At 62.2% G+C, this 25,522-nt stretch overlaps 2 protein-coding genes across 2 annotated transcripts; both read right to left on the bottom strand.

Annotated features, from left to right (window-relative positions):
* Window positions 1–6: 6 nt before the first annotated feature.
* On the bottom strand, window positions 7–16,015 carry LOC142051175 (gamma-aminobutyric acid type B receptor subunit 1-like). The gene is given in 19 exon segments (XM_075080360.1): window positions 7–1,289; window positions 1,541–1,684; window positions 1,913–2,041; window positions 2,147–2,274; window positions 3,271–3,364; window positions 3,799–3,906; window positions 3,992–4,108; window positions 5,596–5,728; window positions 6,102–6,252; window positions 6,367–6,444; window positions 7,810–7,873; window positions 8,118–8,360; window positions 8,456–8,647; window positions 9,107–9,172; window positions 10,441–10,542; window positions 10,867–11,037; window positions 12,333–12,467; window positions 15,755–15,804; window positions 15,807–16,015. Coding segments are annotated over 19 exon segments (2,556 nt in total). The 5' UTR covers window positions 16,006–16,015; the 3' UTR covers window positions 7–1,037.
* Window positions 16,016–17,632: 1,617 nt separating this feature from the next.
* On the bottom strand, window positions 17,633–23,916 carry LOC142051171 (gamma-aminobutyric acid type B receptor subunit 1-like). Its single transcript, XM_075080355.1, has 5 exons — window positions 23,793–23,916; window positions 23,485–23,688; window positions 19,367–19,555; window positions 17,784–17,834; window positions 17,633–17,718 (listed from the first exon to the last, which is right to left on the bottom strand). Exons 1-5 carry the CDS (start codon window positions 23,866–23,868, stop codon window positions 17,633–17,635), a joined length of 606 nt encoding a protein of 201 aa, XP_074936456.1. The 5' UTR covers window positions 23,869–23,916.
* Between the last annotated feature and the right edge of the window lie 1,606 nt (window positions 23,917–25,522).

Here is a 25,522-nt window from a genome sequence, read left to right on the forward strand (position 1 = left end):
GACACGTGAGAAGAAGCAGGGTCCGGTTGTCCACTAAAGTGCGACTGTACATATGAGAAACCAGACCCCGGGTACAACAGTCTGCGCGTACAGGACCCGGCCTAACGCTGCGCTTGAACGTACAGCCCCAGCCACAGACTCTCTGCCTGTGCTCACACCTCACCGCAGCCGGTTGTGAGCTACAGTCGGACAATACAGCGTAAAAAAAACAATGGATCTGGTTGCACCAACAACTGATCCCAAACCAGCCGTCGGCTACAGCCGGACCGTGCGTTACAGTAACCAACCCCAATGTGCAATACGATTTGATTGTACGTACAAGTTGTGCACTACAGTCTGACTAGACTTAATTAGACTCGGTTGTACACTACAGCCTAACATGAAACTACAGGAATCGCTGCTTGCGACACAACTGCCTGCATCCCTGGGCCTGAACCTGCATCCCCACGTTGCCTGTATCAACACCGGGCTACACCACCACCGTTACAGGGGATTAACAGGGTGGTTGTTTGCTACACTGGGAGCCGAGCTCCGGTTGTGCGCAACAGCGCGGGGTGATGGAGGGGATGTCGTGTAGGTGTAGCAGGGACAGCTTGGAGGAGGACAGGTCAGCAGGACTGTCCGACTGTGTGCTACAGCTGGAGCGGAGAGGGAGATGGGATGGCTGTAGGGGCGGTGGGACGACTGTAGGGGAGGTTGGGGTGGGCTTTCCACGTTGTTAACTCAGGCCTCACTCAGTCTGCCCCTCCCCCACCCCTTAATTAAGAACCACCCTTCTCCCCCCACCCACCCCATAGTTTTCCGCCTGACAACAGTCAGAGGGCGGGTGACACCGGGAGCCCCAGGAGGGGGGACGTGGCCAGAGCCGTGGTCCCCCAGGTTAAGACGAAGAGATGCATTAAAAAAAAATAATCAATAATAAGGCAGAGGCTCTGCCCTCCCTGCCTAGCCCCACCCACTGACCCCACCCCACTTAGCTCCACCCCTCAGCAAAGAGCCACGCCCCTCTGCTCTTAGCCACGCCCCCCGGGGGGGTGTCACTTATAGAGGAGATGGACGCGGCTGCCGTCGCAGTTGGCCCGGCCGAGCTTGTCGGCTTGTTCGGAGACGAGGCAGCGGACGAGGGGGAGGTTGGGCTGGTAGAAGGGGGCCGGGGTGGCCGGGGCGGCGCTCAACCCCGGGGAGAAATGGTTGTCAGCCTCGCGGGAAGGGTTGGACGACCGTCGGCGGGACCGGAGCTGCTGGCGGTCCTGGAGCTGCTGGCGGAGCTCCGATACACGTTCCTCCTTCTGCCGGGTGACAAATTGGCGAGGGGGTGTGTCAGCACCCCGGTACCCCTTATCGGCGTTGAGACCCCCCCTCCCACATCACACACCCCCCCCCACCGTTGAGCTGTTGGTGCCTCGGAGTTGATCTACCCCCCTCTTAGCGCACGTAGCAACACCTTGAAGCTACAACCCTGGAGCTACACCTTGCTTCTGTGGGGTTTCCAGCCCCCCCCCAAAAAAAAAAGAACGTGTTTTGGGGTTCCCCCACCCACCTCGGCGATGATTTTCTCCAGCTCCCGGTTCTCCTTCTCCAACAGTCGGGATTTCTCCTCCTCGTTGTTGTTGGTGGACGAGCCCGTCTTCATGGTGTCCTGCTGCTCCGACTGCCACTCGCCTCGGGTGATAAGGCGTCGCATCTGCAACAGTCCCCGGTTGTCAGAGCTGTCACCCCACCGCCCCCTGCTCAAGGCAACACCCACACCCGACTGTCCCCCGTGTCCCCTGCCGCCTGTCACCAACCCCGTGACCCTACTGGAGAAGAAACCTCCGCGTCTGCAGAGGCAACACCTTGACCCTACAAAAGGGAGGCTGTAGGACGACTGTTCTTCCCCACCCCAGAGGAAACAGCCAGACCGCACCGGCACCTTGGGGACGAAGAGGACGACCAAGGTGATGTAGGAGGAGAAGACGACGGCCAACGAGGCGAAGGCAAAGGCTGCGTCCTGTTGGCTGCTGAGGATCATGGTGACGGGCGCCGTGATGAGGCAGAGGACCTGTGGGGAGGAAGGGGACATTATTTTTTGGGGGGGAGGGGTGACATTGTAGGGGATGTGGGGTGAAGATGGGCTGGGGGGGGCGGTACAGCCAGTCCAGCTTACCGCCACGTTGTAGATGGCCATGCCCACCGCTCGGTGGTCATTGATCTTCTCCGTGGACACGCTTTTGGTCTCGTACGCCAGGAAGATGCCCAGCAGCAGCAGCAACCCCTTGAAACCGTAAAATATCCCTGGGGAGGGAACCAGGGGTGGTCAAACAGGGACCTCCCTCCTCACCTGGCCCCCATGGGTGGGGGGGAGCCATGGGTGGTCAAACAAGGACCCCCCACCTGGCCCAAATGGGTGGGGGGAGCCATGGGTGGTCAAACAAGGACCCCACACACCTGGTCCCAATGGATGGGGGCAGCCATGGGTGGTCAAACAAGGACCCCACACACCTGGTCCCAATGGATGGGGGCAGCCATGGGTGGTCAGAGACCCCACACACCTGGCCCCCATGGGTGGGGGGAGCCATGGGTGGTCAAACAAGGACCCCCCACCTGGCCCAAATGGGTGGGGGGAGCCATGGGTGGTCAAACAAGGGCCCCCCACCTGGCCCAAATGGATGGGGGGAGCCATGGGTGGTCAGAGACCCCACACACCTGGCCCCCATGGGTGGGGGGAGCCATGGGTGGTCAGAGACCCCACACGCCTGGCCCCCATGGGTGGGGGGAGCCATGGGTGGTCAGAGACCCCACACACCTGGCCCCAATGGATGGGGGCAGCCATGGGTGGTCAGAGACCCCACACACCTGGCCCCCATGGGTGGGGGGAGCCATGGGTGGTCAGAGACCCCACACACCTGGCCCAAAGGGGTGGGGGGAGCCATGGGTGGTCAAACAAGGACCCCTCACCTGGCCCCAATGAATGGGGGGAGCCATGGGTGGTCAGAGACCCCACACACCTAGCCCCCATGGGTGGGGGGAGCCATGGGTGGTCAAACAAGGGCCCCCCACCTGGCCCCAATGGGTTGGGGGAGCCATGGGTGGTCAAACAAGGACCCTCCCCAGCCCCCATGGGTGCTTTGGTCTCTCCCCTTGACTCTCTACAACGTGCCTGTGCCCCCAACCCTGCTTGTTACCCCCCAACCTTTCCTGTAACCCCCGAGTCCTGCCTGTACCCCACCAGTCCTGCCTGTAGCCCCAGTCCTGCCCCTCTCCCGCCTCCCCCCAGCCCCCCACGCCCACCGAGCCACGTGTTCATCTTGGTGGAGCTGCAATGCTCCAGCTGGGGCAGGATGGAGACGTCCGTGTCCGTCTTGGGCTCCTCCTTGGTGAACTCCTGGGGGTGATGGGGTGGGAGACGGGGTGTGAGGGAATATGGGGTGTGAGGGGGTGGAGCCTTTGCTGCGGGGCCCCCCCAAGGCCCTGATGCCATGAGCATCCCTCCAGCATCCCCCCAACTCAAGCATCCCCCTCCCCCGACAACGAGAGCACCCCTCCCAACAGCACCCCAACACCTTGAGCACCCCCCCAGTGCCAAGAGCATCCCCTCAGCAGCACCCAACACCTTGAGCATCCCCCCTCCAAGGTCAAGAGCATCCCCCCAGCAGTGCCCCAACACCGTGACCATCCCCCCTGGCACCTTGACCACCCCCCTCACATCATGAGCATCCCCTCAGCGGCACCCCAACACCTCAGGCATCGCCCCCAGCAGCACCCCAACACCTCAAGCATCTCCCCAATGTCAAGAACAGCCCCCCAGCGTTGCCCAACCTCGATGGTGCGGTGCAGGGGGTCCACGATTTGCCAGATGATCAGCGTGACCACGTCCAGCCCCACAAGCAGCCCCACGGTGGCATACAGCTTCCAAGGCTCCAGGGTCTGGGTGTGAGAACAACAACAGTGTCACCGAGACCCCCTGTGCCCCTCCCTGAGTACCCCCGCACTCCACCGGGTCACACCTCACCTTCCTCTTCTCCTTCTTCTCCTCCTTCTTGGTGAAGACAGTGTGGACCCACCAGATCTTGGTGAACATGCTGCCGTACGCCAGGCTGAACCCCAGCCCAAGGAGCCACAAGCGGGCCTGGGGAGGGTACGTAGGGTGGGAAGAGCCAGTTGTACCTCCCTGTCCAGCTGTACCCACCTCTGCTACACCCCCATGGAGCATACCCCGCTCCCTTGACCAACTCCTTTGGAGGTCCACAGCTCTACTCCTGACTGTTCCTCCTCTGGCTGTCCCCATCCCGTGGCTGTATCTCCAACTGTTCTTCCTCCGACTGTCCCCATCCCGTGGCTGTATCTCCAACTGTTCCTCCTCCGACTGTCCCCATCCCGTGGCTGTATCTCCAACTGTTCCTCCTCCGACTGTCCCCATCCCGTGGCTGTATCTCCAACTGTTCCTCCTCCGACTGTCCCCATCCTGTGGCTGTATCTCCAACTGTTCCTCCTCCGACTGTCCCCATCCCGTGGCTGTATCTCCAACTGTTCCTCCTCCGACTGTCCCCATCCTGTGGCTGTATCTCCAACTGTTCCTCCTCCGACTGTCCCCATCCCGTGGCTGTATCTCCAACTGTTCCTCCTCCGACTGTCCCCATCCCGTGGCTGTATCTCCAACTGTTCCTCCTCTGACTGTCCCCATCCTGTGGCTGTATCTCCAACTGTTCCTCCTCTGGCTGTCCCCATCCCGTGGCTGTATCTCCAACTGTTCCTCCTCCGACTGTCCCCATCCTGTGGCTGTATCTCCAACTGTTCCTCCTCCGACTGTCCCCATCCTGTGGCTGTATCTCCAACTGTTCCTCCTCCGACTGTCCCCATCCCGTGGCTGTATCTCCAACTGTTCCTCCTCCGACTGTCCCCATCCCGTGGCTGTATCTCCAACTGTTCCTCCTCCGACTGTCCCCATCCCGTGGCTGTATCTCCAACTGTTCCTCCTCCGACTGTCCCCATCCCGTGGCTGTATCTCCAACTGTTCCTCCTCCGACTGTCCCCATCCTGTGGCTGTATCTCCAACTGTTCTTCCTCCGACTGTCCCCATCCTGTGGCTGTATCTCCAACTGTTCCCCTTCTGGCTGTCCCCATCCCGTGGCTGTATCTCCAACTGTTCCTCCTCTGGCTGTCCCCATCCCGTGGCTGTATCTCCAACTGTTCCTCCTCTGGCTGTCCCCATCCCATGGCTGTATCTCCAACTGTTCCTCCTCTGGCTGTCCCCATCCCGTGGCTGTATCTCCAACTGTTCCTCCTCCGACTGTCCCCATCCTGTGGCTGTATCTCCAACTGTTCTTCCTCCGACTGTCCCCATCCTGTGGCTGTATCTCCAACTGTTCCCCTTCTGGCTGTCCCCATCCCGTGGCTGTATCTCCAACTGTTCCTCCTCTGGCTGTCCCCATCCCGTGGCTGTATCTCCAACTGTTCCTCCTCTGGCTGTCCCCATCCCATGGCTGTATCTCCAACTGTTCCTCCTCTGGCTGTCCCCATCCCGTGGCTGTATCTCCAACTGTTCCTCCTCTGGCTGTCCCACCTCCTGGTTGTTCCCACTCCGCCTGTACCCCCAACCACCCACCAGCCCCATACCTGACAGACGAAAGGGAAAAGCCCCGGCCCGATGTGGTACCCGTCGAGTCCCAGGGGGAAGACGGCAGCGAGCGCCAGCGTGCAGCCCACAGCCGTCATGTTGTTCAGGTACGGCTGTGAGTTCTGGATGTACCTGGGGGAGGGTTGTTGAGAAGACGGCGTGTCACCCGGCCGCGGCGCTCAGCCATCGGCGGCGCGTGACATTCAGCTAACCCAACGGGATGCGAGAAACGGGGACACGAAGCGAGATAACAGGAAACCACGTGCTACAACCAGACCCTTGATGTCACCCAGAGCTCCTACGCAGCGAGACAGGCAACTGGGATACCAACAACAACGTTTTGTCACTGTCATCTTCCGTAGGAGGACACGGGAGCACATAATCCCTTTTTTTCCCCCTCTGGGTGTTGCTAATCACATGCTGCAGGGGGTTTTTTTTAGCAGCTATGGAAAAGGAAAGGTGTGATATTGCCCCAAACACTAGGAAAACGGGGAGGATCACTGACCGGACGTGCCCGTTGTAGATGTTGAAGGCCAGGCAGATGATGGCCAGGAGGATGCCCAACGAGGCCAACACCGAGACGGAGATGAAGAGCTTCTGGGACAGGAATCGGAAGGTGGTGATGACCTTGGTGTAGTCGGCTGGCGGGGCACCTCCTGCAGAGTCCATGGCAAAATGAGGGGGTACGGGGGGGGGGTCTTCCCAACCCTTCCCCATGGCAGCGACACGCCCCCGCCCCAGGCTGACAGCCCGCATGCAGTGCTGCTCACCAATCCACTTGTCGTTGTTGTACCAGGACAGGTTGTCCTTGGTGCTGTCGTAGTAGCCGATCTTCTTGTAGACACCTCCTGCAAGGGCAACGCAGATGGGTCAGGTGGGAGGGATGAAGGCACGACACCCCCCCCGGCGTTTGTGTGCACCCCCACGGGATCACAGACTGGTTGGGGGTTGGAAGGGACCTCTGGGGGTCATCTGGTGCAACCCCATTCTCAAGCAGGACCACCCAGAGCCTGTTGTCCATGACCATGGCCATGCGGTGTTTGGATGCCTCCAAGGATGGCAGCTCCACCAATTCTCTGACCACCTCCTGCCACTGCTTGGTCACCTGCACCCTGAAGAAGTGGTTCCTGACGTTCAGCTGGAGCCTCCTGCACTCCAGTGCCTTCATCATCATCGTGGCCCTTCACTGGATGCTCTTCAGTAGCTCCCTTGTACTGGGGGACCCCAGTACTGGCCCCATATCTCCAGGTCCTGCCTCATGGTCAACCTGGTGTCCACCAGGACCCCCAGGGCCTTCTCTGCAAAGCTGGTCGACCCCCAGCCTGTCCTGGTGCCTGGGGTTGTGCCTGGAGCGTTTCCCCCTTGTTGAGCCTCGCGAGGTTCCTCTCAGGCCATTTCTCCAATCTTTTGAGGTTCTTCTAGAAGGTTCTTCAACCTTCTGGCATCTCAGCTGCTCTTTGCAGCTTGGTGTCATCAGCAGAGTGGCCGAGGGTACTCTCTGCCTGATCATCCAGGCCATTGATGAAGATGTTGAACAGGACTAGACCCCGTATTGACCCCTGGGGTGCCCTGCTGATGACTGGCCTCCAACTGGACCTTCTGCCACTGAACCCCACCCACTGGACCTGGCCGTTCAGCCAGTTTTCAGTCCATCCCACTGTCTCCTCATCCAGTCCAGACTTTACCATCTTCTCTATGAAGATCTTCTGGGAGACAACAGTGTTTGAAACCTTTCCTGAAGCTAAGGTGGACAACGTCCACTGCGCTCCCCTCATCTACCAAGCCAGTAGAAGGTGGTCAAGCTGGCCAAGCATGACTTGGTGAATCCATGCTGACTACGCTGGATGACTTTCTTGTCCCAAGCTCCTTCCTTGTCCCCCAAACCTCCTCCACCTCTGGACCTCCCACTGTCACATCCAAGAGCAGTTGTGTGTTGGTGAGGACACACATCCTGCCGGACACGTGGCCAAAAGGGTGCGGAGAAGGAGGTTGTCCCATGTGTGTTGCCACCCTTTGAGAGGCTGTGCAGTGGTGGGACTTGTTGGAGTGTGTCTTGGAGCGGTTGTGCGCTGTTGTCGTGCAGGCAACGTGGCCGCAACGCCGAGCTGCGGCTGTTGTGCGTGAAGGGGTGTTGCGGGATGCTCGGTGGTGGTCACCACGTGCAACATGGTGACAGCGTCACCCTGATACGGCTGCTGCCTGTGCTCGCTCACCTTGCAGCTGCTCAATGAGCGTCCAGGCCATGCGGGAGCCGCTGGCGTCGAAGACAACGTGTCCCTGTGGGGCGGAATGGAGACGGGTGTTGGGGACCTGTCAGGTGGCAGGACCACGTCACTAGAGGGGTGGTGGGAGAACGTTTTGCCTGGGAGTTTTGGTGTGGCTCAAGAGGTTACCCTTGATGGATGCCTTCGAGGCACTCCACCTTGAAGGTGGAGGAGTTTGGGATGTGGAAGACCTTGTTGGGGAGAAGAAGACACGCCGGGACCGGGGTCTGGCAGGGGTCCATGGGTGGGGAACGCACCGAGACGCCCTCGAAGGCGGAAGAGTTGAGGGCCCGGTAGATCTCATCGGTGATGTTCTTGTTGTTGTAGTTGAAGTCCTCCAGGCGCAACCCCTTCTTGACCAGCTCCGCTGAGGTCTTGTTGAGGGCCAGGGCCAGCGCCCAGATGGCATCGTAGGCCAGTGGAGCCTCCTGGAAGCCACCCGTCTCCTCAGGGTTCTTACCCAGCCGCTTCTGCAGCTTCTCAATGAACTCCTGGGACGTCTGGGGTGGGGAACAAGATGGTGGTGATGTGGTGGGTGGGATGGATTGGACCCCCTGGGAACGCCAGGTGTGTCCACCCCCCGTCCTCCTCATACCATGTTGGAGATGCTGCGGGTGTTCTCAGGGTTGAGCATGACGATCTCGGTGGTGACGTGTCCTTCTACAGCCTCGGCCATCTCCGCCTCGGTGCAGTTGATGGCCGGATCCTTGATGCGGAACCAGTTGTCGGCGTACCAGCCAATGAGGAACCAGACGTACTTCTTGCCGTACAGCTTCTCCTTGTAGACCTGTGTGGGCCAAGGGGCAGTGGCCTTACCCTTCACCCCATCTTCCCCACCATCCCTCCGTCCATCACCCTTCACCCCATCCAATCACCCTTCACTCATCTAGCACCCTTCTCCCCATCCTGTCCGTCCAGTTGGACCTCTGTCCATCCACTCTTCACCCTGTGCCTCCACTCAACCATTTCCCTTCCCACCATCCCGCCCGCCCACCCACCCATCAGTCCTATCGCACTCACATCTACCCACACTTCCACCCGTCCACCCTAACGTCTTTCCGCCCGCTGACCCACGCGCCCCACCACCCTTCGCTCCATCCCACCATCCATCTCCCCACCCTCCCAGCTGCCCTATGGCCACCCAATGTCCACCCACCCTTCTCTACTGCGTGCCACCCGCCATCCCACCCCCCACCGTGTACCCCCCACACCAAGTGTGTGTCCCCCCCCCCTTCCGACCCCTCACCTCGCAGAAGACCTTACGCGCCTCCGTCTCGTAGAAGAGCCCCACGATGATACGGGCGTCTTGGCGCTGCGGGGGGACAAGTCACCCTGGGGTGGGACTTCTGCTCCCCTTCTCTCCTAGAGGGTCAACCCCACCTATCCTCATTTGCATAACTTTGCATGGGGGTGCTGAGGAGGACCAGAACCTTGGCATTGCACGGCCAGGTCACGGACACAGAATCACCGAATCGTTACGGTTGGAAAAGACCTCCGGGATGATCAAGTCCAACCGTCAACCCAACGCTACCACGGCTCCTAAACCATGTCGAGGGCCGCGTCTGCGCGGTGTTTGAACCCCCCCAGGGACGGTGACTCCCCCACCTCTCGGGGCAGCCTCTGCCAGGGCCTGACAACACTTTTGGTGAAGAAATTGTTCCCAATCTCCAACCTAAACCTCCCCTGACGCAGCCTGGGGCCGTTCCCTCTCGTCCCGTCACTGGTGACTTGGGAGCAGAGACCGACCCCCCCCTCACTCCAGCCCCTCTCAGGCAGCTGCAGAGAGCGAGAAGGGCTCCCCTCAGCCCCCTCTTCTCCAGGCTAAACCCCCCCAGCCCCCCCAGCCGCCCCCCAGCACACTTGTGCTCCAGACCCTGCCCCAGCCCCGCTGCCCTTCTCTGGACACGCTCCAGCCCCTCAAGGCCCTTCTTGTCCCGAGGGGCCCAAACCTGAGCCCAGCATTCGAGGTGGGGCCTCCCCAGGGCCGAGCACAGGGGCCCCATCCCTGCCCGGCCCCTGCTGGCCACACCAGGGCTGACACAAGCCCGGGGGCTGGTGGCCTCCTTGGCCACCCGGGCACTGCTGGCTCATGCCCAGCCGGCTGTCAGCCAGCACCCCCAGGGCCTTCTCCGCCGGGCACTTCCCAGCCCCTCTGCCCCAGGCCTGGGGCGCTGCCTGGGGTTGGTGTGACCCAAGGGCAGGACCCGGCCCTGGGCCTTGTTAAACCTCACCCAGCTGAGCTCAGCCCTTCGATCCAGCCCATCCAGGTCCCCCTGCAGAGCCCTCCTGCCCTCCAGCAGATCGACACCCCCCCCCAACCTGGTGTCACCTGCAAACTCCCTGAGGGCGCCCTCGATCCCCTCGTCCAGATCATGGATAAAGATATTAAACAAGACTGGCCATTCCTCCCCACCTCCAGAGGAGACGCACTGTTGACCTTGGGCATCTTGGGGTGTCTCTGCTCCCTTTGGGGTGCACGACACGGCTCCACCCCCCACCACCCACCCCCCCATGATGGTCGTGGGTGCCGTGGAGGGGACGGCGTGGTGGGGACGGGGACCCGGGGCAAGGCGGCCTCACCTTGAGGTTGCGCACGGGCGCGGCCGGGTCGGAGAAGAAGCTCTGGCGGAAGGTGATCTCCAAACCGGCTTCCTTCACCCGCTGGTCCAGGTCATCGAGGGTCTGGTGGCGGGTGGGCAGGAGGGGTGGGGGGGCAGGCAGGAGGGGCAGGCGGGGGACGGGGTGGGCGGAGGGGAAAGAGAGTGCAGAGTGAGTCCGGGGAGGATGGTGGGGTCGAGGAGCACCAAGCAGGGGTTGGAAGGTGGGTTGCTGGGCGGGGGGTTGGCGTGACGCACCGTGGGAAGGGATTGAGCTTGGACCCGGACGTCACCGGGTCAAGGATGGTGGGGGTGGGGCGGGCGAGAGGTTGTGGGGCAGAGTTTTGGGGGTGTGGGGAGGGAGGCAGCAGCAGGCAGGGCGGGGGTGGGAGGTTGCCGGCGTGCGTACCGAGGTGAAGACCTCCGTGGTCTGTTGGATGGTGGCGATCTTGGTCCAGCCCCACTTCTTGAAGAGCTGGACGCGGGTGGGGTTGTGCAGGGTGGCCGAGGGGTGGGTGCGGAAGAAGGTGGGGAAGCGCTGGCGGTTGGAGAGGGCGGGGGAGCTGGACCCGTAGGAGAGCTGTAGGGTTTGGAGGGAGGGGTCAGCGCCCAACAGTCGTCACACACCCCCTCCCCACCCCCCACCCCCACCCCCAACACCACTACGGCCGCCTGTAGCCCCGCGGCGACTGCCCGAGCGGACTGCGGGCGGCCGTGAGGGCGCTGGGGGCAGGCGTCGCAGCGGGTGTGGGTACAACCGCAGACCACCGGCAACAGCCCCGCGCATAGCTACAGCTGGGCGTGCTGCGACACCAGCATGTGTCGGAACACCCATACGCCCGGCAACAACCCTCTAGACGCAGCTACAAGCTGTAGCAACAGCCACATAGGTATCAACAACCTGAGTGTGACAACCACACAGGTAACAACAACCCGAAAGCAACAACCACACACATAGCGATGACTGGAAAGCAGGTCACGCAAGTAGCAACAACCTGAAAGCAACAACCACAGGCATAACAGCTGCACACGTAGCAGTGACTCGAAAGCAACAGTCACGCAAGCAGTAACAACCTGAAAGCAACAACCACACACGTAGCAACAGCTGCACATGTAGCAGCAACCACGTGTGTAGCAAGAACCTGAAAGCAACAGCCTCACGTGTAGCAACCGCCACAGGCATGCCAACAACTGGACACGTAACAACAACCTGAAAGCAACACCTGCATACAGAACAACAACCTGAAAGCAACAGCCACACACGCAGCAACAACCACACGTGTGCCAACAACCAGGCACGTAGCACGAACCTGAAAGCAACAGCCGCACACATAGCAACAACCACACAGGCAGCAACACCCACACATGTAGCAACAACCTGAAAGCAACAGCCAGACACGTAGCAAAAGTTGCCCGCGCAGCGACAGTGGTGTTTGCCCATAGCCGTGGCAGGACACAGCCGCACCAGCAGCAACAGCCGCACCCCCAGCAACAACCGTAGCTACAGCCATCCGCTCCTCCCCACCACCGCTGTTTTGCCACACACGCCGCTGCCTCCGGGCACGTACCACCCCACAACAAACCCCCTCCCGGACGCCGCAACCACCGCACGGACGCCGAAACACAACCCAACGCCCCATCCCGGTACACCCCAACAGGCAACAGCTCTCCAAGCACAGCCGTGCCACTTCCACCCCCACTTTGGTCTCCAGCCCACCCGACGTGCCCCATCGGCGTGGTCAGGGCGGGAATCGGGGCGAAGAGGGGTGTGTCCCCCCCCCGCCCCAGCTGTGTGTCCCCATCGTGTCCCCCCTGCCCCACCAGGACCCCCGTGACCTTGGGGACATCCCTGGGGACGAGGAGGTGGTTCCTCACCACGATGAGGTTCCACATCCGGGCGGCCTCGGCCACCAGCGTGGAGACGCTGCTACAACCGGGCATGAGGATGATCTTGATGGGGTCGTTGTAGAGAAGCTCGTAGAGGTACTTGGTGGCCTGGCCGGGGTCACACTGTTGGGGGGCAGGGGGGACACACACACACACAAAAACACACACAGAGGGGTTGGCAACAAGGTGTGGGGTGGCTACCGGCCCCACCACCACCACCACCACCACCAACCCACCATCTCCCAGTATAACCCACCGGCTCTACCCCAGCTCCCAAAGACACCCCCCCCCCCCCCCACAAGGGGACCCGGACATCATGGTTTGACCCATCAAGCGTCCAGGACACTTGGGGGGTGGGGGGGGGGGGTGGGGGTGGGGTGGGGGTGCCTGCCCCACCCCCCTCCATGCCCTGCTCTTTCTTGGGGGGAGGTTGGGGGGGGGGGGTCTATGAATAATTCAGGGCACGATGGTCCGGAAAGGCACCGTTGCCATGGCAACCCAGTGGCAGACCCAGCAGCATCCGTTGCCGTGGCAACCAGGCAGTACCAGTAAAGGGGGGGGGGGGGATGGAGGAGGGGTTGGGGGGGGGGCACAGAGGGGGAATGGGACAGACGGACGCCGGGGTAGGGGATGGACAGACAGGGGTGCGGGAGCGGCGCTTGGTGGGGTACGGGACAGGCGGTTGGGGGGGGGGTATTGGGGGGGGGGGGGGCATGAGGTGGGGGGGTGATGGATGGGGGGGTGATGGATTGGGGGGGCAGAGGGTGAAAGGAGGAAGAGGACAGACAGAGGGAGGCGCAGGACGGACAGATGGGCACAGGGAGGACCTGGGAGCGTGCAGGGTAGGGTGCAGAATTGGGGGGGGATGGGGGGGGGGCAAGGGCAGGGTCGTGTCCCCCCGACCCACATACCAAGGCCGGATGCCTGGGTCCCCTCCCTGCCCGCCCCCCAAAAGCCCCTGCCTCGCAAAGCCCCCCCCCCGCCCCATGCCTGCCCCTGCCTTCACCTTGAGCTGCCCACACCGCCTCTGCCATCACTCATCCTCCCCACGCCCCCTGCCCTGGCCCCATAACCTCCACCCCCCACGCAGTGCCCCCCCCCCTCCCAGCACCCCCCAGCCCACCCCAACTCCCCCCCCCCGCACCCCACAGCCTCTCCCAAACCTCCCATCTCCCTCTGCCCCCCCAACATCCCGCCCCAGATGCATGCTGCACCCCAACACAGCCCTGTGCCCCCCCAAACATGTCCTCCGTGCCCCACAGCTCTGCCCCACAGCCCCCAAACCCTCAGCACCCTGCTAGGCTCTGCGTCACCAGCCCCCCGCCCCCCCCACCAGCACATCCCCTGCCCCCCACCAGTGCCCTATATACCCACGGTGCCCTATATACCCACGATGTCTCCCGGCCTCTACTTCAGCCCCCCTGCCCTATATATTTGCCCCCTCCTTGCCTTAACCCCTCTGCCCCTGCCCTATATACCTGCCAAACCCTTGCCACCCTGCCCCATATATCTCCTCCATCCCTGCCCCCCGCTCTGTGTCCCTGCCCTATATACCAGCCCTCCCCTTGGACCCACTGCCCTATATAGCCAGCACCCTGCCCTATATCCCCGCCCCATCCATGCCACCCTGCCCTATACCCCTAACCTATATCTCTGCCCCATCCCTGCCCTATATCCCTGTCACCCTGCCCTATACCCCTACCCTATATCTCTGCCCCATCCCTGCCCTATATCCCTGCCACCCTGCCCTATACCCCTACCCTATATCTCTGCCGCATCCCTGCCCTATATCCTTGCCCTATATCCCTGCCACCCTGCCCTATAACCTTGCCCTATATCCCTGCCCCATTTCTTCCACCCTGCCCTATACCCCTACCCTATATCTCTGCCGCATCCCTGCCCTATATCCTAGCCCTATATCCCTGCCACCCTGCCCTATATCCTTGCCCTATACCCCTGCCCCATCCTTGCCACACTGACCTATACCCCTACCCTATATCTCTGCCCCATATCCCTGCCACCCTGCCCTATAACCTTGCCCTATATCCCTGCCCCATTTCTGCCACCCTGCCCTATACCCCTACCCTATATCTCTGCCCCACCCCTGCCCTATATCCCTGCCACCCTGCCCTATACCCCTACCCTATATCTCTGCCCCATCCCTGCCCTATATCCCTGCCACCCTGCCCTATACCCCTACCCTATATCTCTGCCGCATCCCTGCCCTATATCCTAGCCCTATATCCCTGCCACCCTGCCCTATATCCTTGCCCTATACCCCTGCCCCATCCTTGCCACACTGACCTATACCCCTACCCTATATCTCTGCCCCATATCCCTGCCACCCTGCCCTATAACCTTGCCCTATATCCCTGCCCCCATTTCTGCCACCCTGCCCTATACCCCTACCCTATATCTCTGCCCCACCCCTGCCCTATATCCCTGCCACCCTGCCCTATACCCCTACCCTATATCCCTGCCACCCCTCACTGGGCTGTGTCCCCCTGCCCCGTCCCCCCCCAGCCCTTGGGTGCCCCCCACCACTCGTCACCACATCCCTGCTCCATCCATGTCGCCCCCCCACCCCCCCGCCCCATCCCACCCCCCCATCATTACCCCCCCACCCATAACTGCCCCCCCGCCCCATCCCACCCCCCCATCCTTACCCCCCCACCCATAACTGCCCCCCTGCCCCATCCCTGCTACCTCTCACCATCTCCCTACCCCATCCATGTCACCCCTTGGTGCCCCCCTACCCCATCCCACCCCCCCCCACCGAATCCCCCTGCCCCCTCCCCACCACCCATCATCATCCCCACCACCTCTCGGTGTCCCCCTACCCCATCCCAGCCCCCATCACCATCCCCCTGCCCCCTCCCCACCGCCTCTCGGTGTCCCCCTACCCCATCCCAGCCCCCATCACCATCCCCCTACCCCATCCCACCCCCCCCCCGCCATCCCCCTGCCCCCTCCCCACCGCCTCTCGGTGTCCCCCTACCCCATCCCAGCCCCCATCACCATCCCCCTACCCCATCCCAGCCCCCATCACCATCCCCCTGCCCCCTCCCCACTGCCTCTCGGTGTCCCCCTACCCCATCCCAGCCCCCATCACCATCCCCCTACCCCATCCCAGCCCCCATCACCATCCCCCTGCCCCCTCCCCACTGCCTCTCGGTGTCCCCCTACCCCATCCCAGCCCCCATCACCATCCCCCTGCCCCCTCCCCACCGCCTCTCGGTGTCCCCCTACCCCATCCCAGGCCCCCATCACCATCCCCCTGCCCCCTCCCACCGCCTCTCGGTGTCCCCCTACCCCATCCCAGCCCCCCCCCCCGCCATCCCCCTGCCCCCTCCCCACCACCCCTCGGCGTTTCCCCCTCCCCAACCCCCTCCCCCCTCGCCCTCCCTCACTTTACTATCATGATGGATGAGCCGCAACTCATAATCGGGCAAGATGTCCTCCGGCTGTTGACGTCCTCCAAGGCCATGCGGACGGCGGGGAGGCAGGCCTGGCCCCCCGGCCACCCCCCACTCATGGGGAAGAGCGCCCCGACGTGTACCGCCTTCTTGCCTGTACCCGCCGACGGGCGCGACGCCAGCGAGAGGCTGAGCACCACCAAAAGCCAGCGAGGTGGCTTGGGTGACACCGGGGGACCCGCCATTCCCGGGGTCAAGACGACGATGTCGGGGATTCGGTTGGCCATGGCGTGAAGAGGGATTTGGGGGTGGGGGGGGGGGGGGGGGGTTTGATGTCACCCGGCTCCGGCGGTGAGGTGGGAATGGTAATGAGGTGGGGGAGGGGAAACGGGGAGTCGTGGTGAGGAGGGGAGGAGGGATGGGGAGGAAATACAGAACGGAGAGGCAGAGGGATTGAGACGGGGAAGAAGAGGGATGAGGATTGGAAATAACGGGATGGGGAGAGGGAAATGAGAGGGATGGGGGAGGAAGATAAGAGGGATGGGGGGAGGAAGGTAAGAGGGATGGGGGGAAGGAAGTAGAGGGATGGGGGGAGGAAGGTAAGAGGGATGGGGGGAGGGAGATAAGAGGGATGGGGGAGGAAGATAAGAGGATGGGGAGAGGGAAATAAGAGGGATGGGGGGAGGAAGATAAGAGGGATGAGGATGGGAAATAAGAGGGATGGGGGAGGAAGATAAGAGGGATGGAGGGAGGAAGGTAAGAGGGATGGGGGGAGGAAGGTAAGAGGGATGGGGGGAGGAAGATAAGAGGATGAGGATGGAAATAAGAGGGATGGGGGGAGGAAGATAAGAGGGATGGAGGGAGGAAGGTAAGAGGGATGGGGGAGGAAGGTAAGAGGATGGGGGGAGGAAGGTAAGAGGGATGGGGGGAGGAAGGTAAGAGGGATGGGGGGAGGAAGATAAGAGGGATGGTGGGAGGAAGATAAGAGGGATGGGGGGAGGAAGATAAGAGGGATGAGGATGGGAAAATAAGAGGGATGGGGGGAGGAAGATAAGAGGGATGGAGGGAGGAAGGTAAGAGGGATGGGGGGAGGAAGGTAAGAGGGATGGGGGGAGGAAGGTAAGAGGGATGAGGATGGGAAATAAGAGGGATGGGGGGAGGGAGATAAGAGGGATGGGGGAGGAAGATAAGAGGGGTGGAAAATAGAGGGGTGGAAAATCAGGGGATGGGGATGGGATGGAGAGCAGAAGATGGAGAGCGGAGAAGAGGGAGGGCTGGGGAGCGGAAAACACGGAGGGACGGAGAGCAGAGGAGACGACGGAGGGGTTTGGGCGGAGAATATGGAGGGCTGGAGACGGGGGAAAAGATGGAGGGATTGGGGAGCGAAAAGAGAGGGAAGGGGGAGCGGAAAGAGGGAGGGGCTGGGGAGGAAGGGATTGAGAGCGAGGGCTGGCGGGGGGGGCTGGGGGGGAGGGGAGGGGGGATGCGGGAGAGGGGAGGGAGGGCTGGGGGCGGGTGGGTGACGGGGAGGGCTGGAGAGAGGCGGGGGGTTTGGAGGGAGGAAGGCTGGGAGGAGGAGGAGGGACGGGGAGTGGGAGGAAGGCTGGGAGGAGGGGGGAGGGAGGGAGCGGGGAGGGAGGGGGGGAAGGCTGGGAGGAGGAGGAGAAGGAGGGAGGGGGTTGGAGGGAGGAAGGCTGGAAGGAGGAGGAGAGGGGGCAGATAGGGGGTGGAGGAATGCCTGGAGGAGGAGGAGGAGGGTGGATGGAGGATGGAGGAAGGCTGGAAGGAGGAGGAGGAAGAGGGGGCAAGGGTGAAGGAAGGCATGGAGGAGGAGGAGGAGGAGGGGGAATGGAGGGGCGGAGGAAGGGGACTTCAATGCCATGAAGCCATGTGGGGCTGGAAAGGGGGTCCCGGGGGGTGCCCGCCCCCCAGGGCAGAGCCGGGGGGGACCCCAGGGCCTGTACGCGGGGGGGGGGGGCTGAGGACAGGCCTGGCGGGGGGCGGGGGGGGGGTCGGTCGGGACATGGGGGAGGGGGGGACATGGGGACGGACTCACCTGAGAGAGAGCGACGCACTGCGGGGGGGAAACTGAGTCACACAGAGAGACACCCCCCCATGGGGGCTGGGGCTGGCACTCAGGGACCCCCAACCCAGGGACCCCCCGATCCCAGGGACCCCCCCATGGAGACCTGAACCCCCAACCCAGGGGCCCCCCGATCCCAGGGACCCCCATGGAGACCTGAACCCCCAACCCAGCGACCCCCATGAGGGTCTGAACCCCCAACCCAGGGACCCTCCCCCAACCCTAGGGACACCCCAAACCCCAGGGACCTGCAGAGGGACCTCAGCCCCCACCATGGGCCCCCTCCCAACCCCAAGACACCCCATGGGGACCCCAACACCCATGCTAGACACCCCCCAACCCAAAGACACCCCATGGAGGCCTGAACCCCCACCCCAGAGACCCCATCTCCAGAGGCGCCAATGGGGACCTGAACAGGGACCCCCCCAACCCCAAAGACACCCCATGGGGACCTGGACCCCCACTCCAGGGACCCCCAGCTCCAGGGGCACCCCATAAAAACGTACCATGCTCACCCCAGACACCCCCCAAACCTATAGACACCTGAACGGGAAGACCTCAACCCCAAAGACACCCCATGGGGACCTGGACCCCCACCCCAGACACCCCCCAACCCCAAAGACACCCCACGGAGGCCTGAACCCCCACCCCAGACACCCCCCAACCCCAAAGACACCCCACAGAGACCTGAACCCCCACCCCAGACACCCCCCAACCCCAAAGACACCCCACAGAGACCTGAACCCCCACCCCAGACACCCCCCAACCCCAAAGACACCCCACAGAGACCTGAACCCCCACCCCAGACACCCCCCAACCCCAAAGACACCCCATGGAGGCCTGAACCCCCACTCCAGACACCCCCCAACCCCAAAGACACCCCACAGAGACCTGAACCCCCACCCCAGACACCCCCGAACCCCAAAGACACCCCACGGAGGCCTGAACCCCCACTCCAGACACCCCCGAACCCCAAAGACACCCCCCAGAGACCTGAACCCCCACCCCAGACACCCTCCAACCCCAGACACCTGAATGGGGACCCCCTGACCCCACGGAGACCTGAACGGGGACCCCCAACTCGAAGGACACCCCACAGAGACCTGAACGGGGACCCCCAACTCCAGGGTCACCCCACAGAGACCTGAACGGGGACCCCCAACTCCAAGGAGACCCCACGGAGACCTGAACGGGGACCCCCAACTCCAAGGTCACCCCACAGAGACCTGAACAGGGACCCCCAACTCCAGGGTCACCCCACGGAGACCTGAACGGGGACCCCCAACTCCAAGGAGACCCCACGGAGACCTGAACGGGGACCCCCAACTCCAGGGTCACCCCACGGAGACCTGAACGGGGACCCCCAACTCCAGGGTCACCCCACGGAGACCTGAACCCCCATCCCAGAACCCTCCCCCAACCCCACACACACCCACCGCCCCCACTCCAGCGACACCCCCCCCCACACACACACACACAACCCCCCGCAGGACGCCCACCCCCACCTTGGGGACCCCACTCACGCTCGCAGACGGGTTTGGGGGTGCTCCAGCGCCCCAGCTTGGTGCAGTTACTGCGGGTGCTGCCCACCAGGCGGAACCCCGGGTTACAGGCGTACTCGGCCCACGTCCCCTCCACGGGCACCCGCTCCATCGCCCGCGCCACCGCCTGCCCGTTCTCCAAGCTCAGGTGCATTTTGGGGCAGGTCCTCACTGGGTGGGGGTGTAAAAAGGGGGTGGGGGGGGGTGAACCCCAACACCCTTCCCTGGGTGACACCTACCAACGCAGCCGGTGCGGGTTGGGACCTCTGGTGACGGGGATGCGGTGGTAGAGGTGGGGGTAATGGGGATGGTAACGGTGTTGGGGATGGTTGGGGACGGTAACGGTGTTGGGGATGGTAACGGTGTTGGGGATGGTTGGGGACAGTAACGGTGTTGGGGATGGTTGGGGACGGTAACGGTGTTGGGGATGGTAACGGTGTTGGGGATGGTAACGGTGTTGGGGATGGTTGGGGATGGTAACGGTGTTGGGGATGGTAACGGTGTTGGGGACAGTAACGGTGTTGGGGATGGTAACGGTGTTGGGGATGGTAACGGTGTTGGGGATGGTTGGGGATGGTAACGGTGTTGGGGATGGTAACGGTGTTGGGGATGGTTGGGGACAGTAACGGTGTTGGGGATGGTTGGGGACGGTAACGGTGTTGGGGATGGTTGGGGACAGTAACGGTGTTGGGGATGGTAACGGTGTTGGGGATGGTTGGGGACAGTAACGGTGTTGGGGATGGTTGGGGACGGTAACGGTGTTGGGGATGGTTGGGGACAGTAACGGTGTTGGGGATGGTTGGGGATGGTAACGGTGTTGGGGATGGTAACGGTGTTGGGGATGGTTGGGGACGGTAACGGTGTTGGGGATGGTTGGGGACGGTAACGGTGTTGGGGACGGTAACGGTGTTGGGGATGGTTGGGGACGGTAACGGTGTTGGGGATGGTAACGGTGTTGGGGATGGTAACGGTGTTGGGGATGGTTGGGGACGGTAACGGTGTTGGGGATGGTAACGGTGTTGGGGATGGTTGGGGACGGTAACGGTGTTGGGGATGGTTGGGGACGGTAACGGTGTTGGGGACGGTAACGGTGTTGGGGATGGTTGGGGACGGTAACGGTGTTGGGGATGGTAACGGTGTTGGGGATGGTTGGGGACAGTAACGGTGTTGGGGATGGTTGGGGACGGTAACGGTGTTGGGGATGGTTGGGGACGGTAACGGTGTTGGGGATGGTTGGGGACAGTAACGGTGTTGGGGATGGTTGGGGATGGTAACGGTGTTGGGGATGGTTGGGGACGGTAACGGTGTTGGGGATGGTTGGGGACAGTAACGGTGTTGGGGATGGTTGGGGACGGTAACGGTGTTGGGGATGGTTGGGGACGGTAACGGTGTTGGGGATGGTTGGGGACAGTAACGGTGTTGGGGATGGTTGGGGATGGTAACGGTGTTGGGGATGGTTGGGGACGGTAACGGTGTTGGGGATGGTTGGGGATGGTAACGGTGTTGGGGATGGTTGGGGACGGTAACGGTGTTGGGGATGGTTGGGGACGGTAACGGTGTTGGGGATGGTTGGGGACGGTAACGGTGTTGGGGATGGTTGGGGACGGTAACGGTGTTGGGGACGGTAACGGTGTTGGGGATGGTTGGGGATGGTAACGGTGTTGGGGATGGTTGGGGACGGTAACGGTGTTGGGGACGGTAACGGTGTTGGGGACGGTTGGGGACGGTAACGGTGTTGGGGACGGTTGGGGACAGTAACGGTGTTGGGGATGGTTGGGGACGGTAACGGTGTTGGGGACGGTTGGGGATGGTAACGGTGTTGGGGATGGTTGGGGACGGTAACGGTGTTGGGGATGGTTGGGGACGGTAACGGTGTTGGGGACGGTAACGGTGTTGGGGACGGTAACGGTGTTGGGGATGGTTGGGGACAGTAACGGTGTTGGGGATGGTAACGGTGTTGGGGACGGTTGGGGACAGTAACGGTGTTGGGGATGGTTGGGGACGGTAACGGTGTTGGGGATGGTTGGGGACGGTAACGGTGTTGGGGATGGTAACAGTGATGATGATGGTGGTGGTGGTGATGATGACGACAATGGTTGGTGATGGTAACGGTGTTGATGATGTTTGGTGTATGGTAACGGTGATGATTATGATGGCAACGGTGGTGACGGTAACGGTGATGATGATGGTTGATGATGGCAACGGTGGTGATGATCGTTGGTGATGGTAAGGGTGGTGATGATGGTGCCGATGATGGTATGTTGATGTTGGTAGTCATGGTAACAGTGTTGATGGTGATGGTGATGGTAACGGTGTTGAGGGTAACGGTGGTGATGATGGTTGGTGGTGGTGATGGTGTTGATGGTGATGGTATGTTGGTGTTGGTGGTCATGGTAACAGTGTTGATGGTGATGGTGATGCTGATGGTGAGAGTGATGGTGGAGGTGATGAAGATGCCGATGATGACGGCGATGGTATGGTGACGGCGCCGGGGACTGGTAACGGTGGTTAGTGATGCTACCGCTGTCACTGATGGTGACAGCACGGTGAAGGTGGTGGTGATCACCGTGGTAGCAGTGATGGTGAAGATGATGGCGACAGTGATGGGGAGGGTGACGGTGACAGGGACAGTAACGGTGGTTGGTGACGGTGATGCCAATGGTGATCACGATGGTGACGGTGAAGGGGGTGGTAACGGTGACAGGGACGGTAACAGTGACTGATGACGGTAACGGTGACTGGTGAAGGTGATGCCAATGGTGATTGATCACGATGGTGGTGGTGAAGGTGATGGTGATGGTGAAGGTGACAGGGACGGTGACGGTGGTTGGTGACGGTGATGCCAATGGTGATCACGATGGTGACGGTGAAGATGATGGGGGTGGTAACGGTGACTGATGACGGTAACAGTGACTGATGACGGTGATGCTAATGGTGATTGATCACGATGGTGGTGGTGAAGGTGAAGGTGACGGGGACGGTAACAGTGATGGAGATGAGGATGGAGATGGGGATGGGGACGTTGACGGGGACGTTGACGGTGACGGGGACGTTGATGGGGAGGTTGATGGGGATGGAGACGGGGACGGGGACGTTGACGGGGAGGGTGACGGGGATGGAGATGGGGATGGTGACGGGGACATTGACGGGGACGTTGATGGGGGTGGAGATGGGGATGGTGATGGGGACGTTGACGGGGAGGTTGATGGGGATGGAGATGGGGACGGTGACGGTGACGTTGATGGGGAGGTTGATGGGGAGGTTGATGGGGATGGAGATGGGGACGGGGACGGGGACGTTGACGGGGAGGTTGATGGGGAGGTTGATGGGGATGGAGATGGGGACGGTGACGGGGACGTTGACGGGGAGGTTGATGGGGAGGTTGATGGGGATGGAGATGGGGACGGTGACGGGGACGTTGACGGGGAGGTTGACGGGGAGGTTGATGGGGAGGTTGATGGGGATGGAGATGGGGACGGTGACGGGGACGTTGACGGGGAGGTTGATGGGGATGGAGATGGGGACAGTGACGGGGACGTTGACGGGGAGGTTGATGGGGAGGTTGATGGGGATGGAGATGTGGACAGTGACGGGGACGTTGACGGGGAGGTTGATGGGGAGGTTGATGGGGATGGAGATGGGGACAGTGACGGGGACGTTGACGGGGAGGTTGATGGGGAGGTTGATGGGGATGGAGATGTGGACAGTGACGGGGACATTGACGGGGAGGTTGATGGGGATGGAGATGGGGACAGTGACGGGGACGTTGACGGGGAGGTTGATGGGGAGGTTGATGGGGATGGAGACGGGGACGGTGATGGGGACGTTGACGGGGAGGTTGATGGGGATGGAGATGGGGACAGTGACGGGGACGTTGACGGGGAGGTTGATGGGGAGGTTGATGGGGATGGAGATGTGGACAGTGACGGGGACGTTGACGGGGAGGTTGATGGGAGGTTGATGGGGATGGAGATGGGGACAGTGACGGGGACGTTGACGGGGAGGTTGATGGGGAGGTTGATGGGGATGGAGATGTGGACAGTGACGGGGACGTTGACAGGGACGGGGACGTTGACGGGGACGTTGACGGGGACACTCACGGCAGCGGCTGGGGTGCCCCATGGCGGTCCAGGTGCCGTCGCGCTGGCACTTGCGCACCTTGGGCCCCACGATCTCGCGGTCGGGCCGGCAGACGTACTCGATCTCGTAGTCGAAGGGGAGGAAGCGAACGCTCTGCACCTCCTCGGGGGTCAGGCCCCGGTAGCGGATCCCCCCGTCCCGCGGCGGGTGGATGATCTGGCACCCTGGGCGGGGCGGGGGAGGGGATGGGGTGGGGGAGGGGGTCACGCCGGCGGGGCGCGGGGCGCCGCCCCCGTGCGCTCGCCCGCCACGCGGTGGGGTCACGTACCTTCGGTGAGGTTGACGCGGACGGCCGCCCGGTTGGGCGCCGCGCTCAGCGCCAGCAGCAGCGCCAGCAGCAACATCTATAGGGACGGCGACAGCCCCACACTTATGGGGCGGAGGGAACGGACACCTGGGTGTCCGGGCCCCCCCCCAGCTCCCGCCTGCGCTTCCCCAGCCCCCGACGGGCGGCCCCAGACCCCGCCTTGCTGGGGGCGGGGGTGGATCGATGGAGGGACGCCCTATGGAACACGCTCCCGGTGTGCGCGTGCCCCGCACCCCCTATAGAGTGCACGCCCTATAGACTATGCCCCACATGCCCTGCACCCCCTATAGAGTGCACCCCCTATAGACTATGCCCCACATGCCCTACACCCCCTATAGAGTGCACCCCCTATAGGCTATGCCCCACATGCCCCGCACCCCCTATAGACTATGCCCCACATGCCCCGCACCCCCTATAGAGTGCACCCCCTATAGACTATGCCCCACATGCCCCGCACCCCCTATAGAGTGCACCCCCTATAGACTATGCCCCACATGCCCTGCACCCCCTATAGAGTGCACCCCCTATAGACTATGCCCCACATGCCCCGCACCCCCTATAGACTATGCCCCACATGCCCCGCACCCCCTATAGAGTGCACCCCCTATAGACTATGCCCCACATGCCCCGCACCCCCTATAGAGTGCACCCCCTATAGACTATGCCCCACATGCCCTGCACCCCCTATAGACTATGCCCCACATGCCCTGCACCCCCTATAGAGCGCACCCCCTATAGACTATGCCCCACATGCCCTACACCCCCTATAGAGTGCACCCCCTATAGACTATGCCCCACATGCCCTACACCCCCTATAGAGTGCACCCCCTATAGACTATGCCCCACATGCCCCGCACCCCCTATAGACTATGCCCCACATGCCCCGCACCCCCTATAGAGTGCATCCCCTATAGACTATGCCCCACATGCCCCGCACCCCCTATAGACTATGCCCCACATGCCCTGCACCCCCTATAGAGTGCACCCCCTATAGACTATGCCCCACATGCCCCGCACCCCCTATAGAGTGCACCCCCTATAGACTATGCCCCACATGCCCTACACCCCCTATAGAGTGCACCCCCTGTAGACTATGCCCCACATGCCCCGCACCCCCTATAGACTATGCCCCACATGCCCTACACCCCCTATAGAGTGCACCCCCTATAGACTATGCCCCACATGCCCTACACCCCCTATAGACTATGCCCCACATGCCCCGCACCCCCTATAGAGCGCACCCCCTATAGACTATGCCCCACATGCCCTACACCCCCTATAGAATGCACCCCCTATAGACTATGCCCCACATGCCCCGCACCCCCTATAGAGCGCATACCCCATAGACTGTCCCTCATGCCCTGCAGCCCCTATATACGGTACATCTCCTACAGACTACGCCCTATAGATTTCATCCCCCCCAGATTACATTCCCCACAGGTTACGCCCCGCTTGCCCTGCGTCCCCTATAGAGCACGCCCCACGGCGCGTACACGCGCGCCCACGCACACACGCCATCCCCTATAGAGCATGGCCCGCTGTGGGCACGCACAAGCCCAGCGTCCCCTATAGAGTCCCCCCAGGTGGGGGCACACACACACACACACACGCGCGCGCACACGCGCGCTGATCCCCTATAGCGCACACCCAGCGTGCCCCATAGAGCGGTGCAGGGGTGACGACCCCACGAG

The sequence above is a fragment of the Phalacrocorax aristotelis genome, unplaced genomic scaffold, assembly GCF_949628215.1.
Source record: "Phalacrocorax aristotelis unplaced genomic scaffold, bGulAri2.1 scaffold_216, whole genome shotgun sequence".
NCBI classification, from domain to species: domain Eukaryota; kingdom Metazoa; phylum Chordata; class Aves; order Suliformes; family Phalacrocoracidae; genus Phalacrocorax; species Phalacrocorax aristotelis.

What these genes read in the sequence shown, in the direction of transcription:
- LOC142051171 (XM_075080355.1), bottom strand. Translation starts at nt 23,868, where the DNA reads ATGTTGCTGCTGGCGCTGCTGCTGGCGCTGAGCGCGGCGCCCAACCGG. An exon ending in CCGCGTCAACCTCACCGAAG is followed by an intron (nt 23,689 to 23,792) that starts GTACGTGACCCC and finishes CGCCCCGCCCAG; the next exon opens with GGTGCCAGATCATCCACCCG. An exon ending in CATGTCCCCCCCTCCCCCAT is followed by an intron (nt 17,719 to 17,783) that starts GTCCCGACCGAC and finishes CCCCGCGTACAG; the next exon opens with GCCCTGGGGTCCCCCCCGGC.